This window comes from Apteryx rowi, unplaced genomic scaffold, assembly GCF_003343035.1.
Source record: "Apteryx rowi isolate R43461 unplaced genomic scaffold, aptRow1 scaffold_783, whole genome shotgun sequence".
NCBI lineage: Eukaryota > Metazoa > Chordata > Aves > Apterygiformes > Apterygidae > Apteryx > Apteryx rowi.
In genome coordinates, this window is record NW_020451075.1 from 254,013 (window position 1) to 272,770 (window position 18,758).

At 40.4% G+C, this 18,758-nt stretch overlaps 1 protein-coding gene across 3 annotated transcripts in view; it reads left to right on the forward strand.

Annotated features, from left to right (window-relative positions):
- Positions 1-18,758, forward strand: part of CYFIP1 (cytoplasmic FMR1 interacting protein 1) — an 88,566-nt gene extending 69,808 nt beyond the window's left edge. For all 3 annotated transcript variants that reach the window (XM_026088770.1, XM_026088771.1, XM_026088773.1), the window contains 7 exons: positions 1,501-1,591; positions 10,561-10,691; positions 14,051-14,123; positions 15,299-15,393; positions 16,806-17,044; positions 17,880-18,027; positions 18,499-18,758. In XM_026088770.1, coding sequence (XP_025944555.1) covers positions 1,501-1,591; positions 10,561-10,691; positions 14,051-14,123; positions 15,299-15,393; positions 16,806-17,044; positions 17,880-18,027; positions 18,499-18,663 — 942 coding nt within the window. In that variant the 3' untranslated portion in view covers positions 18,664-18,758. The remainder of the gene's footprint in view (positions 1-1,500; positions 1,592-10,560; positions 10,692-14,050; positions 14,124-15,298; positions 15,394-16,805; positions 17,045-17,879; positions 18,028-18,498) is intronic.

Below are 18,758 nucleotides of genomic sequence, written 5' to 3' on the forward strand. Positions count from 1 at the left end.
GATAATACTAATTAAGACCTGACTTCCATTAAGTTCAATATAAGCTATGTCTGAGAGCATCCAATATCTTCTGAAAGCGGTAGAACATATGCCTTGGTAATCTGTGCAGTGTTTTGAAAATCTCTGTTTCTGTTTTGGAGATTAATTGAATTTGAGGAGAGCTATGCTGGTAGGTTCTTGATAAACTTCTCTGGAAAAGTATAAATGTTTCAAATGAGTTCACTTCTACTTAAAAGTTTTGCTGTTAATTTACTTTCTCTGCGTTTTTTGAGAGCAGCTGGAGTTTGTTTTCTGCCTTCTCTAACTTTAGGGCTTTTATTAATACTATCATTGACAGATGACCCTAAATAACAAGGAAAGTTTAATCTCTATGCTTGATCCTAGCAGTAGATAGCATCAAGCTTATTTGGAAGAGTGCTCAGACCAGATGTTGAAGAAGTTATCCATATAGCCTGCATATCTAGTATTAGAAATGGGCTTTTGGAGGAGGAGGGGCTTTTAGGAGGAGGTTGAGGGACTGTTCACTGTATTATCAATATCTGTGTATGCAGTCATAAGGCATTGTAGTTAAGTTTAATAATTCAATTTAGGCTACAGAAACAGTTTTCTCCTGCCTACCTCTGTTCCCTGTAAGGAAGATGTGGCCAAAATAATCTAGCTTTATAGCTGTGGTATTAATAGTCTCACTTCAGACACTTGACATATTTGGCAGCTGTTTTATTGTAATTCCCATAATATTCTAAGTAAATTTTTAAAAAGCTAGAAAGGATGAGCCCTGCTTAAAGGGACCCTATAATATAATCTTCAGGGAAAGATACAAACACAGATACTTTCAGTGAATTTTGACAGGGGGATTGTTTGATTGGTTGGGTTTGCAGGGGGCAGGGGTGTTTAGCAAATCAAATTGCTTCATTAAAGGTAATTTGGCATACTTGGGCATTCATAAAGGAAGTTGAAATGCCTGCAGGAGGGTATCCGGCTGACTCCTGATATAAATGCTTAGATATAGGAAGATAGGTGTGAGTTTGGTGTCTGGTGGGAGGAAGGTAGACTGTGTCTATAACCTGGGACTGCATCCTGAGTGGTGTGTCTGGAATAGCCAGTTTAATCTGGTACAGACATATCTAATGCTGGGGATTTTTGTCCTATTGCTTTTGAAAACACTCAAATGCAGCTTTCTTTACAAAAACAAAGTTAAAGGTTGGTTAGACAATAGAGACAGTCTTTTCTGCAAGAAAAGTACATGACTTCTTGTATTTCCTTTTTTTCCTCCTGGCCTTAGCTGTTGTGCCACTTTTCTGTAGCAAAAAAACAGCTAATGCTATATGAAGTAAAATGCAACTGTATTCCTTTTTCAAAGTTTCCCTTTTAAGGATGGTGTTTGACAGTTATATGCAAGATTTTTAGAGCTTCTTCAATTCATATGCAGTTTGAATACGATTTGTTGTAAAGTTTCTGAGATCAATAATACTATTTTAATAAACACCTGTTTTCTCTTAGTTACAAGGGACGATTCTTCAGTATGTCAAGACCCTAATGGAAGTGATGCCTAAAATCTGTAGGTTACCGAGACATGAGTATGGTTCCCCAGGTTAGTTCATGTTTGATGTAACCATGGTAGCCTTAATGAGATGATACTATTTACTGGCTTCTGGGTCAGGTGTTCCTCTTTCTGTCCCTTTCTCTCTTTCTCTCTCTTTCTCTCTCTCTCTCTCTCTCTCTCTCTCCATAATTAGCACTTAGTCTTTTTTTTATTTTAATAACAAGAATGATTGAATGTTGGGCTTTCTGAAAGTATTAAAGGACTGGAAAGAGTTTTAAAACCTGTGTGCTTAGGGCAAATAAAAGGATGACACTCTGTATGACAGCGTTATGACATAATTGATTATGAGCTGGGATTTTCACATTAGTTTCTATTTCTAGTTTTTCTCATAGCCATGTTGAGCCTTCCCTCCAGAAGGCAGCTTCTCATACCAGTTCTATTTAAATCTCTGTAATTTAGATAACCATAGTTCTCTGGAAAAACTTTTATTCCCTCTTTTTTTACCCATATCAGATGTAACATTCAAGGAATGATACTGCTAGTGAGAGGCAAACTGGTCCTGCCAGAATAGTTATGTCTGAGGCTTGTGTGGGGAGCATCTTAACCACTTAACAGGAGGTATGACAGTTGCAGAAGAAGAAATGACTTTGAAAGCTGGTTGCCACTACAGAGAAATAATTGCTAATTAGTGTTTATCACATTGTTCACTGAAATTTTGAAACTACCCTCCTTCAAAATATTCCTCCTCCACAACTTCTAATTAACACAAATTAATCCTTTCATGTGCCACCCACCTCCTGAGTGTATCTTTTTTTTCCCAGAGTCTCTTAGGTTTATTAAATGCCACTCCAACTGGAATGAGGTTGTTTTTTTCTGCTTCCCACAGCTTGCTTGATGCTTGACATTCATTACCAATGTTAAACGAAATCAAGGACTTGCTAAGTGTTTCCTTCCTGTTTTTCTCCCTGGAGCATAGGAATAGATGAATCATGGTGGTTAGCCATATAAAAGTAATCAATCTGAAGTTTTTAGGTGCCCTTTAAGGCTTGACCACAAAAGCAGTGGGTACTCTAAAATACAGATTATGCATCATCAGGGGCTGTGATGCTGCAGGTAAGATTAGGAAGCTCATATTTCCTTGCCAGGACTTCTCACCTGTAAGGAGTAAGCATTTGACAGGAGATTCCCAGGGATCCAAGCAGATACTTTCTCCTGAGGTTTCAAGGCAGTCCCTCCTACAGGAAGGGCAAAACTTTCTTGTGCAATGGCAGCCTTCACAGAACTGATTCAAGACCTGAGAAAAACTTGCTGCAGGATCTAAACCTTTTAAAATCCTTCATCACTTTCCTGTTTTGTAGAGATTGCAAACTACTTTGGCCTTATATTTACTATTACAAAAGAAATCCCATATGCTAGATGCCTACTATACTGAGAGATCAGAGTAGTTCTTGGTGTTATGATAGATCATAGCAATTAAAGCTGAAATGGATCTCAAAAAAAAAAAAAAAAACCCACCACCTCATTCTGTCCTCCTCCGCTGCCTCTGTTCCTGACAGAGGTTTTGTCTTGACACATGTATTTTTCCTTTCTTAAACATCTCCCCAGAGATTTGTCTTCCAAGAAATGGCAGAGCCAGCCTTTAAAGATACTAAAAAGAAAACGCTGTGGAAGTTCAGGGCATTTTCATCCCTCTAACGTCACTGAAGAACTGTGTTGCTGTGTCTGGAGCCTTTCTGTCACAGAGGTCTGCCCTTGGCGTAGCTCTGGCTGATGAAGGAAAATGTTCTCTTTGATGGGGACAGGCTGGAGATTGTGGCCCTGAGCTGGCATATTAAAGGAACTGCCATAGTGCAGGAGGGCTTTAACTCGTGTTTTGTTTACGTCACTGCCTTCTTTTTTTTCTGTGCTAAGCTCTCCTCTGCAGCAGTCTTTGTCCTCGTTTACTTGGTTTGCATTGAAAAACTGAAGCAAATACGTACCCACTGTTGTCTCTTCCCTCCTCCGCCTCCAAAAGCTTTCAGCAGAAGTGGTATCTTAGTAGTAAGCCTTAGTGTTACAGGTCATGTTTGTATGCCACTTACATTCTTTCATACATACCAAATCACTTAATCACTGCTTTATAATTGCCACTACCTAAGCATAAAGACCAAAGCTGTGATTCTGGTCTACAGATTAAATATGTAGGTTCTTGGCTGACTTGATGTAATAGCATTTATCAATTCAGAATTGATTTCCTGAGTCCATTCTCCATATACAAAGCAATTTAAGTATGCTCAGTAAGCCTCTAGCTGTTTCATGCACTTCAGACTTCATTCAGAGAGCTTTGTTTGGACTCCATTGATTGCAATTCCTTCAGCCCTGTGTAATCACCCCTCTGGACTTGTGGATTTTTAAACAGTGATTTATTCTTGCTAAAAGGTACAGAGTGCAGATAGTGGCATTGGAGTTGTTCAGGACTCCTGCTCACCAGTGGGTTTGTTGTTTCCATAGAAACAATCTTGAAGTAGTGGGGAACTTGCCCATCCTGTAATCATAAAAATATTTGTCTAAAAATACATCAAACATAAGGATTTTTAAAGGGACCTTGTAAAGTCTCTAAAGCTCTTGAAAGAATATTGGCTTATGAATTTTTAAACTTGAAATTTCACCTTGGAGGTAACGCTTTTTTCTGATGTTTTTCTAGTGTCTGAGTCTAGCTTTGCTGCCTTTGATAGGCAGAAGTATTTCATGTCCTGTCATTCTGAAATGTCTTTGGACATGGGGAGAAAATTAGTTTGTCAGGCTGAGCTCAGGCTGAGATTTGTGGTGATGTCATTGCAGCATCACCCCACAGAGGAAGGTTTTAAAAGAAAATCCATGAGCTCACCAAAATAGAAACTAGGAGAGAAAGTAGCCTGATGGCCTGCCTTTTTTGTTTAAGTACAACATCTTCAAGTTTCTTCTTTTTGAAGGCAAGCGAGCAAATGGCTGGTGCAGGGCAAAACATATGTTAAACCAGGCCGTGATCTCTTGAAATTGCACGTGTTTACACTGCAGTTTGGGGAAGTTTCCCAGTGCACTGCTTTCCCAGAGCTGTGGTTCCGGTTAGGTGCTGGCTGCTGCATTCCCATTGCTCCTTGAGCCGATTCTGCTGCTGGCCACAGTGTTTGAGCTCTTCCAGCACACAGGTCCCACAGAAAACTACCTTCCCTCTCCTTTTTCTGCAGTGTCCCAGTTCAGGGTCTAATGAGAACCAGAGGCAGCTGTGGCTGGGAGGGGAGGAGGAGGACAGCAGTGGCTAGAGGTTGCTGGGGAAGGGCCACTTGGGGCATAGCAGGAGAGCTGCTAATGTTTCTGGTTATTCCAGGTTTTTGAAGGAACTTAGATCTGTACAAAAATAAGTTAAATTGTTTGGCGGGGGAGGTTATGGCTTGAATCCTCGCAGGGATGAATGTGAAGGGAATTTGTTCATAGGATTCTCTGGAACCTGTCCTTTGGGGAGAGATTTAGGAGCGAATCACAGACTATTTGAAAGAGTTTGGGGGTAAAGGGAGATGCAAAGCAGGAGAACACAGCCAACTATTGAGGGAGCTGCAGAATAACAAAGAGGAGGCCCCTTTTAAGATCTAACGTTGGCTTACTCACCAGAGCCAAACTTTCTGAAGCTTCCCATACCATATTTACTTCCAGCTGCTTTGGTATTTGGAACGTGCCACTCAGTTGCAAAAAGAAAGCTGAGGAATGCCAGTGGCTTCGGAGATAGCCTTCAAACGTCTGTACTTAATGGAAATGGAAATAATCTCAGTTCGCTGTCAACAAAGCACTGCTGAAATTTAAATGGTGTTTTCATAAAACAAAAACCTGGATGATCTTGAAAGGGCAGTAAACAACATACTAGATATGAAAAACAACAGCATATTTCTTTCTAGCAAAGTAAGCACAATGCACGGGCTCTGTGGTCCTCGTTCCCAGGTACAGGAATATGCTTAAATATTACAAATGTTTCTGTTGAAAAGAATGGCATGACTGCTGGCACACAGACTTAATGATGTCTTGTGAGCCAAAGAAATAATTTTAGCTAGCATTTGAAGATTTGCATGGAAGTGAACATACACTAAGAGTCATTATAGTATCCAGTTTCTTGGGAGCAGTTTTACTGAGGCAGATTAGCAGATTTCACTTCACAATAGTCAAATCAGTACTCTGCAGAAAATAAATCATAACACAACCAGATCGTTATTTTTTTTTTCAAGATCAAGTTTGTCATTAGTCTGCAATTTAGGTCTACAATTAGTAGCCAATTTTTGTCCTAATCCTTTAGGTACCAGAATTATTTTAAGCTCTGGAACGTGTTTGATTTGAGTCTGTAGGTGTGAATTGAGATTGTTTTATAGAAAATGAAAGGTGACCAAAGTGAAGAGATCCAGCCAGTTTCATGTCGCATGTGTTGATTTGATCTGACTTGCTAAATTAATTAGTATACAGACTGCTCAGCTGAAACTTGGCATCTGCTGTTTGAGTGCCATTGAGATAGGATTTTGGAAGCAGAGATAGGATGTACTCYTTTACTAATCTTCCATACTTTACTAGATCTATTTTATACGAACAGCATTTGTTTCTATTGAGGGATGTGCAAATCAGAATCAGGAATTTTATGTTGGATTACTCTTACATCTAGCCTTATCCCATCTGCAGGAATAGAGGGATTAAATTAAAATTGCTTTCTGAGAGAGAAGGAGCAAAAAGCCTTGATTAATTTACCTTGCAGAGTGCTATGCATATAAAGGTAATTCAGTCACTTAAAAATTTCATCCATGTCACACTAACTCGCTCATCAACCCACAAATTAAATTACAGGGAGGAGGAAGGCTGCATGCAATTAAATTAAACTAATTTTTCTAAGACGCTTGTTCTTTTTTCAAGGCTTTATTATGCATATCTGGTTTTTCACAAAGGTACAGTTCTGTACTCAATACTAGTACAACTAGGTGTAATCTGAGATGCCATTGCTCAAGCATTAATGAAAACTTGGTAATGTGTTTCTGCCACAGGGCTCCACTGGGGAGATGTTCATACTTTCAGTGTCATTTTTGTTCCATCAGAACTTGCCTAGGTAGTTCTGTAAACTTTCATCCATTCTGCCAGTAAATCAAGGATTTTATCTAAGGGGAATTAGTGCAATATTGGCATTGGCATTTGGAACAGCTGCACAGTAAACACAGGGTGTCAGATTTTCTGAACAATGATGCAGTAATGATGGCAGTGGTTTTAGGAGTAAGAGCAAAATGGGACATCTTCTCTTTGCTCCTTTAACCTGAAGCTTTCCTCATCCACGTGAAATGCTTTTTGTCCTATAGACTTTCCTATTCTTTACTTCAGTTTCCGTGTCTAGAGAGGGTATGGTGAGACACAGGATTTTCAGGACATCTCCTGCTTCCTGCTACAGATAGAACTGCTGCTCTGCTTTTAAGGTGCTCTTTTCAGCTTTGCCCAGATTTTTCAGAGAGGAAAAAGGAAATCACAGTTTGCAAGCAGTATCCTTCCCTCTCAAGCCTATATTTGTTGTAATTTAACTCTTTATTATCTTTTTTAAACTATATGCTGCTTGTTCTTTGCTTTCCATTCTATCATCTTCAAATTGCTAAAATTAGTATTTTGTCTTCAGCAACCATAGTCTGAAGCAATATAACCAAAGATCTTGGGTTATAGACCAGTGTTCTGTACAAAGGTGGTTGGTAGCCCTGGGAAAGACTGTACCAGTGTGAGTAGAGGGGGGTAGTTCCCTAGTTTAAGCTTGCTGTAACAGTCCTGTAAGGAATTTTTCAGAAGAATTTCAGGGTGTATTTTGAAGTGGCTCTGTTGACTCTGTTAAGGAGTGAAGGAACTTGCATTACTTTTCCTAGCAGAAGCCCTACCTCCTCTTAGCATGTTCAGAACACAAATACATGGTTTGTGGTATATTCCCCAGAACAACAGGTGACCACTGTCATTGGGCTGTGCTGTACCTGCCCATTAAATTTTGCTTTGAAAGCATTGCAACTTTTGTTCCTAAACCATTTCCAGATACTCCTGAAAATGCACTTTTGAGCGTGCGAGCAGGTTGTTTTGGAAAACTTTCATCTGTGTATAAAATAATCCACAATGACTTGGACTTTAAATACACTAATGGATTTTTTTATTTTTTATTTTTTTTAGGAGAATGCTTAAAAGTGCATTTTAAATTTCTAATAGGTAAACCCTGATGTTGTCTTGCTTGTGTACATATTAAAGAACATGGGTGATTTTGTGCTGTTCTCAAGGGAACAGCAAGGGAACTGTTCCTCCAAGTCAAGTTGGGCCACTGCTTAAATGTTTGCAGGATTGGGAACTTAATTTTCAGTGTTTGGGGTCTGTTTCTTACCTTCTTTTCCATCTTCACTTCTGCTTTCCCATTCCCAACTCACCTCCTCGCCCGCTGTACACAAAGTACCTTAAGTTCTTTGTTTGTCTACTAATTTTTTTAAATGTCAGTTTTGAAAAGTGAAGCTTTTCATGTTCAGGATAACTTAATGGGCTTTTGCTTTCAGAGGAGCATCCAGTCTTGGTATGAGGAAAGCATTTGACTTGTCTTTTAGCAGTTGATTCTTAGAAGACCTTTCTTGCTAGGTTTGGAAGACCTTTCATTGACAGAGGAAAAATATGGGGGGAAGTACTTATGCAATGTAAATAAAGCACATTGTGGGTACATGGTAAAGCTCAACAAATTGAACTCTTTAATTCTGTCACTGTGCCTCTCTCTTTCTTCTTCCTAGCATCAAATAATTCATATGTGGAAAATTTTTCTGCCTTGTCAGTCTGCTTTTTCAACCTCATCTTTAAAATGTGGGTCCCAGAACTCAGTATTTCAGCATCTCTGCCATCACTGTGAGCCAGAGTGCTTAAACAACAAACACAAGCACACGCTACTCCCCTGCTTAAACATTCAAGGTTGCAGTTGGCCTTTTTATTGCAGCACTGAACTGGAGCTGATCTTGTCATACTGACAATCTTTTTCAGAGCTGTTAGTTTTCATTACATTGGCTAAGTGTTATGGGGGGGTTGCTGGTGTGTTGGTATGACCTGTTTGCTTTTAGCTGCATTTAAATGCAGTTTCCTTTCAATAACGCAAGGTCAGCAAGCACTCATTACAATTGACCTGTCCCCATTATTTTTTCAGTTCTGTTTTTATCTTTTCTATCGAATCACTTAAGGTAAACTATTGAATAGTGTTGGGTTTGAAATTTATCTCCACTGAATACATATAGAAACACTCATTTGCTGACAATTTTTTGTTGACAAATAGTTCTTCGAGATGTAACAAAGCTAGCCCTGAATCTGCTTACCATGCACTTTATTGATGTTCTGTGTTACTAAATTTAATGTTTTGTGGCTTTCTATAGAAGTGTGTGGGTTAGCTATATGGTTCCTTCCTTCATTGTGAATTTCCAAGTTCCTCTGATGAATTTGAGGGATTTCTTTGGCATAGATACGCTCCAGCCTGTATTTTATGTTTGTGTGTTTTCCTCTGAGCCACTGCCTCGTTGGGTAAATACAGAAGTCTAATCTTCTGCATAGAAAGCACTCATCAGTTGAGTCCAAGGAAGATATTGGGGGCGGGGGGTATATGTGTGTTCTCTTTCCTTTTCTCCTCTCAGTTGCTTTAAATGTGACCCTGCTTTGAATGTGATTCTATGGAGATTTAACTACAGGACTTCTTAATTCAGTGTAATGGAAGCTGCTGTATATAGTGTATCATTCATAAACTTTGCACTGTGTATTTTCTTTTGTCATCGGTCCTGAGGTTTTGGGTTGCTTTTTAAAAGGGACAGGCTTGTGCAAACAGATGGAAGATACATGAAAATGCTGATAGAAATAAGATTTGAAAAGCATGAAAGCTGTCTGACCTACTGCAGTTCTCTAGTCCTTCTTGCCCATCTCACACATCACTTCAATCTTGATGGTTCTGACCAATTCATGTCCCTATAGAGGCTGCCTGCACTTTGGCATTACTGGGTTTGATTTTTTTAATCAAGGGTCTATGTAACCTTGCTTGCAGGGTGAGGAGATAGAGCTAAAAATCCATCAGGGTGGATTTAAGCTTCACTGTTGTTTGAGAGAGATTCGATGGTACATAAAATTACATGTTTTTGAAAAATATAATTTTAACTAGTTTTTAACAATGGGAAAACTTTGAAACAAGGTTCTGACTGTGCTCGTCAGCAGGATCTCACATATCTTTGCCAGCAGTGTTTGCCTTGGGATTTTTGTATTTATTTGTTTGGATATTTTGCAGATCATCTCTGGGCATCTGTGGTGGTAACAGAATCCCAGCCTGACACCACCCATGTTCTCTTTATCTTTAGCTCTCTGCTCCTTGCTGGTTCTGTCGTGCTTGAAAAATAACAGCTGTGAATTGTGTGTTGGGTGGTGCAGCAGGTTGTGAGACAGAAATAGAATCAAGAATATGAGGCTGGAACAGGACTTAATAGCAGACAAGGGCCCTATTCTGTCTTCCTGCTTCTGGAAATTATTTTCTAACCTCTTACACTAGCTCCCTTTCCCAGGAGTGAGAACCTAGGCACTCCATTTTGTGTGATTTATTGAACTGCTAAGGTCAGCACACCACTGGCTTAGCATTTAATAACCTTCTGATTTTTAATGTATTTAAATATTGTTCCATCCAGTTTTCTGTAGGCTGCATGTGTGTAAGTAAAAAAATCCCGTGTTGAGACATGGAGGGGACTATAAACTTACACCCTTGGTTTGTTGTGCTCAGATACAGTATACTTATGCATAGTCAGTGAAAGCTTTGTATAATTAAATTAGTTGGAAAATTTGTGTGTTTTTGTGACAGAAAGAAAAAGTAGTCCAAATTCATATGACTGTTACCCACATGACCAGAATCTTTTTTCTGCATTTACAAGTTAGTAAATGAATCTGTGTAATAATCACTAGAAAGATTACTTTCTGGCTCCTAAGATAATTTTTTTTTTTTTTTTTTGCTTTTCTTTCGATTTCAGGTATCTTGGAATTTTTTCACCATCAGTTGAAGGACATTGTTGAATATGCAGAACTGAAGACTGTGTGTTTCCAGAACTTGCGGGAAGTGGGAAACGCTGTGCTCTTTTGCCTACTCATTGAACAGAGTCTTGTAGGTGCCTACAGTGCTGGTCTAAAACCCATCTATGTCTCGGAATGTACTCTCAATTTTTTTTACTAATGTCATAACAGAATTGAAATATTCAAGTTTGCTAATGCTGATGTACAGATGGGTAGAAACAGTTCTTACTTTATTCTCTTACAGCCTTGCCTGGGCTTTGATGTCTGTGAGATAGCAGTGATGCCTGACTTTGCTGGGTGAGATGCATTGCCTCTTGTAGGGTGACTGAGGATCAAATATTATGACTCTTTCTGTAACTGGACTGCTGCAGCTGATCTGATCTGAGTGTGCGGGAAGTGCATGAGTGGGTGACTGCCTGTGTCTGAGGGGTCTGCAGGAGAGGAAAGAGGGCAGCCTTGAGCTTCTTGGCAGTCATCTTTTCCTGAAACAGGGAACAGGCTGGGGGCCACATAAATTCTTCTAGTGGCTGCAGTCTCCTGCCAGCCACCTCTTTCCCTGGTTCCTTGGCCTTCTTGCTGCCATACAGTTAGCTGTGCCCTGTCTAAAATGTCCTGGGGAAGAAGGGTAGCCAGGAGCTAATGGGAGGTTAATTGTCCTGGAGGGCCAGACATGGCCCACAGAGTGTAGGCTGGGCACCTGTAATATGGAGAAATAAATATACCTGGCTTTGAAGAGCTAAATAATAGCATCTCTGCACTCCTCCCTTTTGTCTGTAACGTGCACAAAGTAGGCTGAAAGTGAGGGACCAGAGTTTTGTGTGKTTTTTTTGCAGTGTCTTTGCACTGTAGTGTCAGGAGGGCAATGCAGAGGGGGACAGAGAGCAAAATAGAAATGTCAGCTACAGGACAAGATGCAGGGGAGAACCCCATGGGACCTGGAGCATCCTTTCTTGATCTGCACAGTTTCATTTACACTGATGGTAGTGCATCTTATCTCTTAACATCATGCAAATGAGCCATTGTAGCTAAATGTAAAAACACAAGTACATAACGTATTTCATGCATGTTTTGTTAGAAATTGGTACAATTTCTACATGGTGATGATTCTTCTTCTGTTTTTCTTATTTTCTATTGTCAAGGAATGTGAGTACCTTCCCCCTAAAGTGTCCTGAGATTGCGATAATCACACAATCAGGATGGAACAACAAGTTTTTATGTTGAAATGGTTTTTTTTCTGTTGTGGAGGGGATGTGGGTGTCAGCTACTGCTGACTTTGCTTGTAGCCTGCTGCAGTGGCAAATAGAGCCCCAGTAACTAGCCTGTTTGGCTTTGCAGTACTTTTGTCCTTGCTCTATCGTGATGGCCCTCCTACGTCTTCTTGAGTGGAGTATTTTTGCTACCTTTTTAGGCATTCCTTGACACAACTGATTTGGTCTCCCCACGTCTTCCTTTAAAACCCTACCGGGGGGTGGTTCCTACACTCAAACGCAGTGAGGCTACTCTCTTTATGTCAGCTAACTGCACATCTGTTACTGTTATCTTTCACCCCTGCCTGTTGTTCCTGTTGTTGTCTGAAACATTGCAAAGTTAGCATGGATTTCTTGGATTTCCTTGTTCCTGTTAGGATGGCTGCCATTGGCGTCTGCTGTGCCAGACATTCAGCATCTCTTTGAGCTTGAACCAAGCTGTGAAAACATCTCCAGCTTTTCTGCTGCTTCCTGTACGCCTAGCCTCTACCCTTCAGCATGCAAAGCAGCCTGCTGCTGAGGGCACTGTGCTACAACTGCCATTTATCCCTTCTTGTCATTTTCTTTTCCCAGTCTTCTTTCTCCTTACTACAATCTCCTGTTCAAACAAATCAGCCAGACCTGTAATTTTCTGTTCATATGCTTTTTTGTGCTTGTAGAGGGAAAGGTGGGCATCACCTATGGGCCAGCAAAGCATGCTGTCTTCCCCTTCTCAACCTGGGCCGTGCCTTTCAAGATTTGGGTAGGAGTTTCTCCCATGCCTGGGGGGGCGGGGGGGGGGAGGGGGCTGCCCATGCTGTGCAAGCACGCGCTGCTGCTGGGGCCTGGCTGGACGGCCTGGCAAGTCGAGTCGATCTGTGCTGACAGCAAGCCAACTACATCATTTCCTCAGCAGGCTGGCTGGGGCCCTGCTGTTGCACCAAAATAAATCCAAACGTAAGACTCCTTCTTCTCTAGGGAGTATTAAAACTGTTAATGTTGGATAAGATAAGACATGCTGTTCCTCAGAGTCTTTTTCTTGGCTTCAGAAGATCTTGCCCAAGTTTTAGTGAGTAATAGGAGGGCCAGGTGATAAGCAGTGAAACCATATTTAGTAATGGGATAACTGAAACAGTAAGAAGAAACTCAATTACTGGTATAGGCTTGAAGTTCACAGGGTACACGGTGAAAGGTCACATAGGTGAAAGCCCTCAACACCTCCTGAGGGTGTACTGAAGTGACACCAGTGTTGGAGTTATGTTCTTTTGGACACTGTCTTGGTGATGCTTTCTAGTAACATACCCCTACTTGCTGACACTCCTCCTGTTTTTGTCCTAGAAGGTGCTGTGRTGTCCTGTCACATATTTCAGTATTTTTCCATTGTGGTCATCTATCATAACTAAACTAGACTTTACCCCTATGCAAAATTTAGGCTGTTGTGCATCTCTGCTAGTGGGTGGGCCTTGTTAATATTCATTCCTTAGCATATTCCTTTTCACATTATTGACATCAAGGAATTGGACCTAAGATAGGCCACACTGACCCTGGTGCCCTGGGCTTGCCAGGGTTATGGCTGTTAAGTGTCTCTAGCACTAGGTGATTGCAAATGAGAATGACTTGTGGTCCAGAAATAAACAGAGAACCATGACAGTCATTTTTGTGTTTTCTCTGCATATACCTCAACCAAGAGCCAGAAGATATCTCTCTTCCTTCCCCATGTCCTTAAAGATGTAAAATTGTTCCTGACAGGTGGTTTGCTGTTGCCCTCACACATCTCAGCCTTTTTTGCTGGGTGATGTTCCTGACATGCTAACGGCTTGTGGGAATAGTGTTGGTAAAAATAACCAAGCAGTGAGTCATTTTCTTCACAGTTCTGTTTGTCTGCACAGCATCCGTCTGACACTTTCACACTGAAATTACTCCTTCTGAATTAGTATTTTTAATAAATATCCTGTCCTTTAAGAACTGCCAATTCAGGGTGGGAGGAGAGCTGCTGGAGTTTATTTGTGAATCCAAGGTAACCTGCTGAAATCAAATTGTCTTTGGAAGCAATTTTGTGAAGAGAGTGCTCAAAGCAGTTATGTGCGCGGCTCTGACAGTAGAGGCTGGCTGCCCTCTGGTGTTTCTGTGATAGCGTCAGCATGTTTTTGGAAACTCGTTTTTTGGACCTGTTGTGGTTTGGGGATTTCTTGTTCCTAAGTACTTCGTTTCCTTTTTGTTCTAGTCACTAGAGGAAGTGTGTGACCTGTTGCACGCAGCACCATTCCAAAACATCCTGCCGAGAGTTCATGTCAAAGGTATAGGCTAAGTGAAAATACCTTCCTACGGTATTACCTTCTGCTTTTCTTGCCTGCTGCTGCATTTTTGGTGACCTCGTCATTCCTGGATATCCTTTACAAATCTGTTGTTAATTTGTAAGAGTGGTAACTAATTCAGTTCTGTTTACATGGCTGAAAAATGTGTGCTGCTTAGAGAGGCTCAGAGCAAGGCAAAGATGAGGAATACAGTGACAGGGACAAGGGGTGCCTGGTGCAGTATGTACTTATGGTGAGGGACTTTTCAGAAAATGCTGTTTAGCTCTCATGATTTTCAGTTAAATTGGGAAGACTTGATYATACAAGGTGTCTGAAGACTGTCTTCCTGAGTCAGCAGATTAAGTAAGCACAAGTGGTCCCTGTAGATACTTTTCACATGCTTTTGTCCTAAATTGGGAATACAGGGGTGAATGTTTGCAGGATTGCTTCCTTGCTGTATCTGCTTTTTTCAGCCTTCATTACTAGAAAGTGAGATTTTTTCCCCCTCGCTCTTCTGCCTCTTTCCTCTCCATTTCTCACTGCCGAAGCAGCTGGTTTCTTCTGCTCACAGAATTCCCAGCAGCTAAACGGCTTCGAGAAGCTTTTCAGACTTGCTGTAGCTCCTTGCTCTGTGCATAAAGCTCAGATCATTGTAAATAGTATTCTCCCCCTCACCAGAGAACACTTCCTGCCTGCCAGTGATGAGTGGGTGCCAGCTGCTTTTTTAAGCAGCTTTTTGCTTTTTGCTATACACAAAATTCCACCCTCATTATAACCCACCTTCTAGAGTCAAGCATTTCATGTATGATTAGGATAATTTAGTTGGCTTAGCACAAGTGGGAGTCAAGTATATGCAGCAGCATAATAGATTATTATTTTCTGTCTTGAATCTAGTTAATTTAATGTATCCCACTACAAATCCTTGGTTTCTTTTTGTTTGAACGTACAATGTAACCTTTCAAACTATGTATTTTTTCTAAAAGCATACTGAAGATTAACCAACTACAGTACTTAGAACTGAAATTACCTCTTACAATAACAGCCTGCCCAGTTTTATCCCATACTGAATAAAAATTGTATTAAAATAAGGATTTTTTTCATTAATTCCAATTTATAAAATTGTGAAGTCAGCTACCAATTAAATGAATCAGGGCTCTTTTTTTTTTTCTTCCTTTCAGAGGGTGAAAGACTTGATGCTAAAATGAAGAGACTAGAATCAAAATATGCTCCACTACATCTAGTTCCTCTGATTGAAAGATTAGGAACACCACAGGTAATATTACTCATTTGCGTCAGAGGCAATTCAAGAAATTTCTGAGCACTGAAAACCCTGATCTTTCCCACAGTGCTGTTACCCATGTCAGAACTTCAACCTGCACATCAAAGTTGTTCATGAAGCAGGATTTGTATTAGATATGTGAATTCAGTAAAGCTGCTAAAGTTCAGAATTTTAGAATATTTGAGACTGGGATTGAGGTGATATGTTTTGGGGAAAATGTTAGTTTTTATGTATGTTACGTGATTTCCTCTTAGTATAAAAAATAAGAGGCAACCTGTGAGTTCCTAGTGCAAAGTCCACCAAAAGCAATCAGTTTTCTTTGTGTGTAGTACAATGAATTTTTTTCTCTCAGGCAATAAATCAAACTCTTTGAAAATGAACTGTCATTTGAACTGCGTTTTTCTGGAAACATAATGCCCAAAGAGAACATTCTCTCTCCTCTGTATTTGTCAGCGACCTGTCTTTGCAGCTTCAGCACTGTTTTCCCCTTCTCTCAGTGTGAAGGGTATATTAATTCCCTGTGAACCATAGCAGTTGACAAGCAATTTAATTGTGAATATTAGAAACTAAGAGCAGAGTGCTCTGAAGCAAAGATTTCAGATTGCTTTTATCATAGCGTGCGGTGCAGTTAGGCAGGCACTGCTGCACTGCGGGAGAGAGCTTGCAGTGTGACAAGCTGGGACAAGTGCTAACTGGGCATTACCATTTGTTGGTCTTAAATGAATCTGTTCCTGCTGTCTCTGAAGCTTTCCTGTCTCCAACAACAGCAGCCCAGGGAGACAGCAAGAAGAGTGCAGGAAAGAGCTACTCTACTGCCTGCACCAGTAGCAGAGAGCTGAACCCTCTGGTTTTGTTTTCTGGCTCCATTCAGGCAAAGAATTCTTTAAACTTCTTTGAGACTAGTCCAGCACTAGTCCAGATTAGCATTACTGCAGTTGTCGTTGTACATTACTACAGCAATGGCCAAACTATCTTTTTGAAAAGTGTTTTATAATTTTCTCTGAATTTTTCTCCCACCGAACTGAACCCAGAGGACTCAGGGCTACAGGCATATGACTTCACTTAAATCCAGGAGAAATTTTTCATAGAATAAAATCAGTGAAACTGAAAAATATGGGGGGGTGCTTTTTGTCTCTTTAAAAATAAAACCTTGTAGTCAAGTGGCTATTATCTGACCACGTTTGAGCAGCTCATGCTGTGCGCTTTCCCATCAGTGTGCTCCAAAGCAGAGAGCAGTACTGGGAGCAGGAGCACCTAGGTAAACTGTGCTGTGGTGTTTTCTTTGTCTGATTGATTAGCTCACAGGGGCCCCTTTTAAGAACTTGACCTGGACAAAGGCCTGTAAACAGAAAGCACGCTCTGTGTGACCAGCGTTTCAAGATTTTACACTTTCTCTTCTATCTTAGCAAATCGCAATCGCAAGAGAAGGGGACTTGCTGACCAAAGAGCGCCTCTGCTGTGGGCTCTCCATGTTTGAGGTTATCTTGACAAGGATCCGATCCTTCCTGGATGACCCCATCTGGCGCGGGCCCCTGCCCAGCAACGGGGTGATGCATGTGGATGAGTGCGTGGAATTCCATCGCCTCTGGAGCGCGATGCAGTTTGTCTACTGCATCCCTGTGGGGACACACGAGTTTACTGTGGAGTACGTATTGCTGGCTGTCAATGGTGCACCTGCATGCAGCACCCCTTCGGTGGTTTTTCCCTGTAACTGGAAGGGGGTCGCAAAACATAGTAGAGGCATTTGTTCCTGTATCTGCAATAGCTTAGTGCAAAAACAAGGAAAAGAGCTGCCACCAGGGGGAGGGGCTTTTAATGCCTGAACACAAATACTATTGTGTATTTAAAGAAAAAAAAGCATCTACTTTAAATATTTCCAGCATATAACAAATGATCCCTTGACAAAAAGGTCCTGGCACATGTCTCTCAATGGTAGTGATACCATTCCAGATGCTGAACATGTGGGCACACATTTATGACAAATATTTTCTTCTGGGAATTAAGAGCAAGAATGAGCACTTAGGCGTTAGTATGATACAGTCCTAAGGTTTGTTAGTTTTTAGTAATATCCTTATTTTTGACAAAACATTGAGCTGTAATATGCTTTTCATTGCCCAGTTATGGAGGCAACAATGTAGGACTTCTGCTACCTTTCATTTCTGCACCCCAAAAGAATGTAGTGGTGATAAATTCCTACTTTGTTTTCTTTTGTGATGGTAATGCTGCTGGAGACTAATGGGAAGTAAATATTTTTGGAGTAACTGTAAGTCATATAAAATTGGGTGGGGGAAGCTGTTTTTTGTTAAGCATCCATTTGTAGCACTTATAGTATCTGCAGAAAGAGAACTTCATTTACTGGAGATCTTACAGATTAATGTCTAATATATTCAAGAGTGATATATATAAAGCATTTCCTATAGATATGCTTTTGAAAAAATAAGGTGAAATATGCACTTTTTGTGGTCTGCTTTCTCTTGCAGACAGTGCTTTGGAGATGGCTTGCACTGGGCTGGCTGTATGATCATTGTGCTTTTGGGGCAGCAACGTCGCTTTGATGTGCTGGATTTCTGCTACCACTTGTTGAAAGTCCAAAAGCACGATGGCAAAGATGAGGTCATAAAGAATGTGGTATGTTGAAAATATCTGTTCTATATTCACTATAATAACATAAAAAAAAAAGACCTGTTTGTATTCAGCTGCACTGCAGCTCTAGCAATCACTTTATAGAATGAGAAGTTGAAAATTAAAGCACCAGGGTTTTTAAGAAAAAAACAATTAAAGCATTAGTGCTGGAGTTTGAAGACTGGGCAGTTAAAATTTTAATTTTCGTGATATTTTCTTTAACACTTCCCATCTCATATACATACACTCAGATAGGACAAGGTTGTTGTAAATTGCCTTTTTTTATACAAAAATCAGCACTATCAAAACCCAAAATGCTCATTGAGTGTTGACATTGGGTTTTCACTAGATTAGCAGTGGAAGGGAAACATAACATTGTTGTGAGAGGTGAGGTAACGGCATTTGGTGCTTCTTTTGTCTAAAGCTTTTTATCTCTGAAGTTAATTCCTAGGTGTCTGGTTTTTTTGATGTTTGCAGCCTTTGAAGAAAATGGTTGAGAGAATTCGCAAGTTCCAGATTCTGAACGATGAAATAATTGCTATTTTGGACAAGTATCTGAAGTCTGGTGATGGAGAGAGTACACCCGTGGAACACGTGCGCTGCTTCCAGCCACCTATTCATCAGTCCCTGGCCAGCAACTAGACTTCCCACTTTTTATTTTAGTTACAATATTTTTTGCACCTATTTAGGCTAAAAGTTTGAGAAAGTTAAAAAAAAAAAAAAAAAAAAAAAAAAAA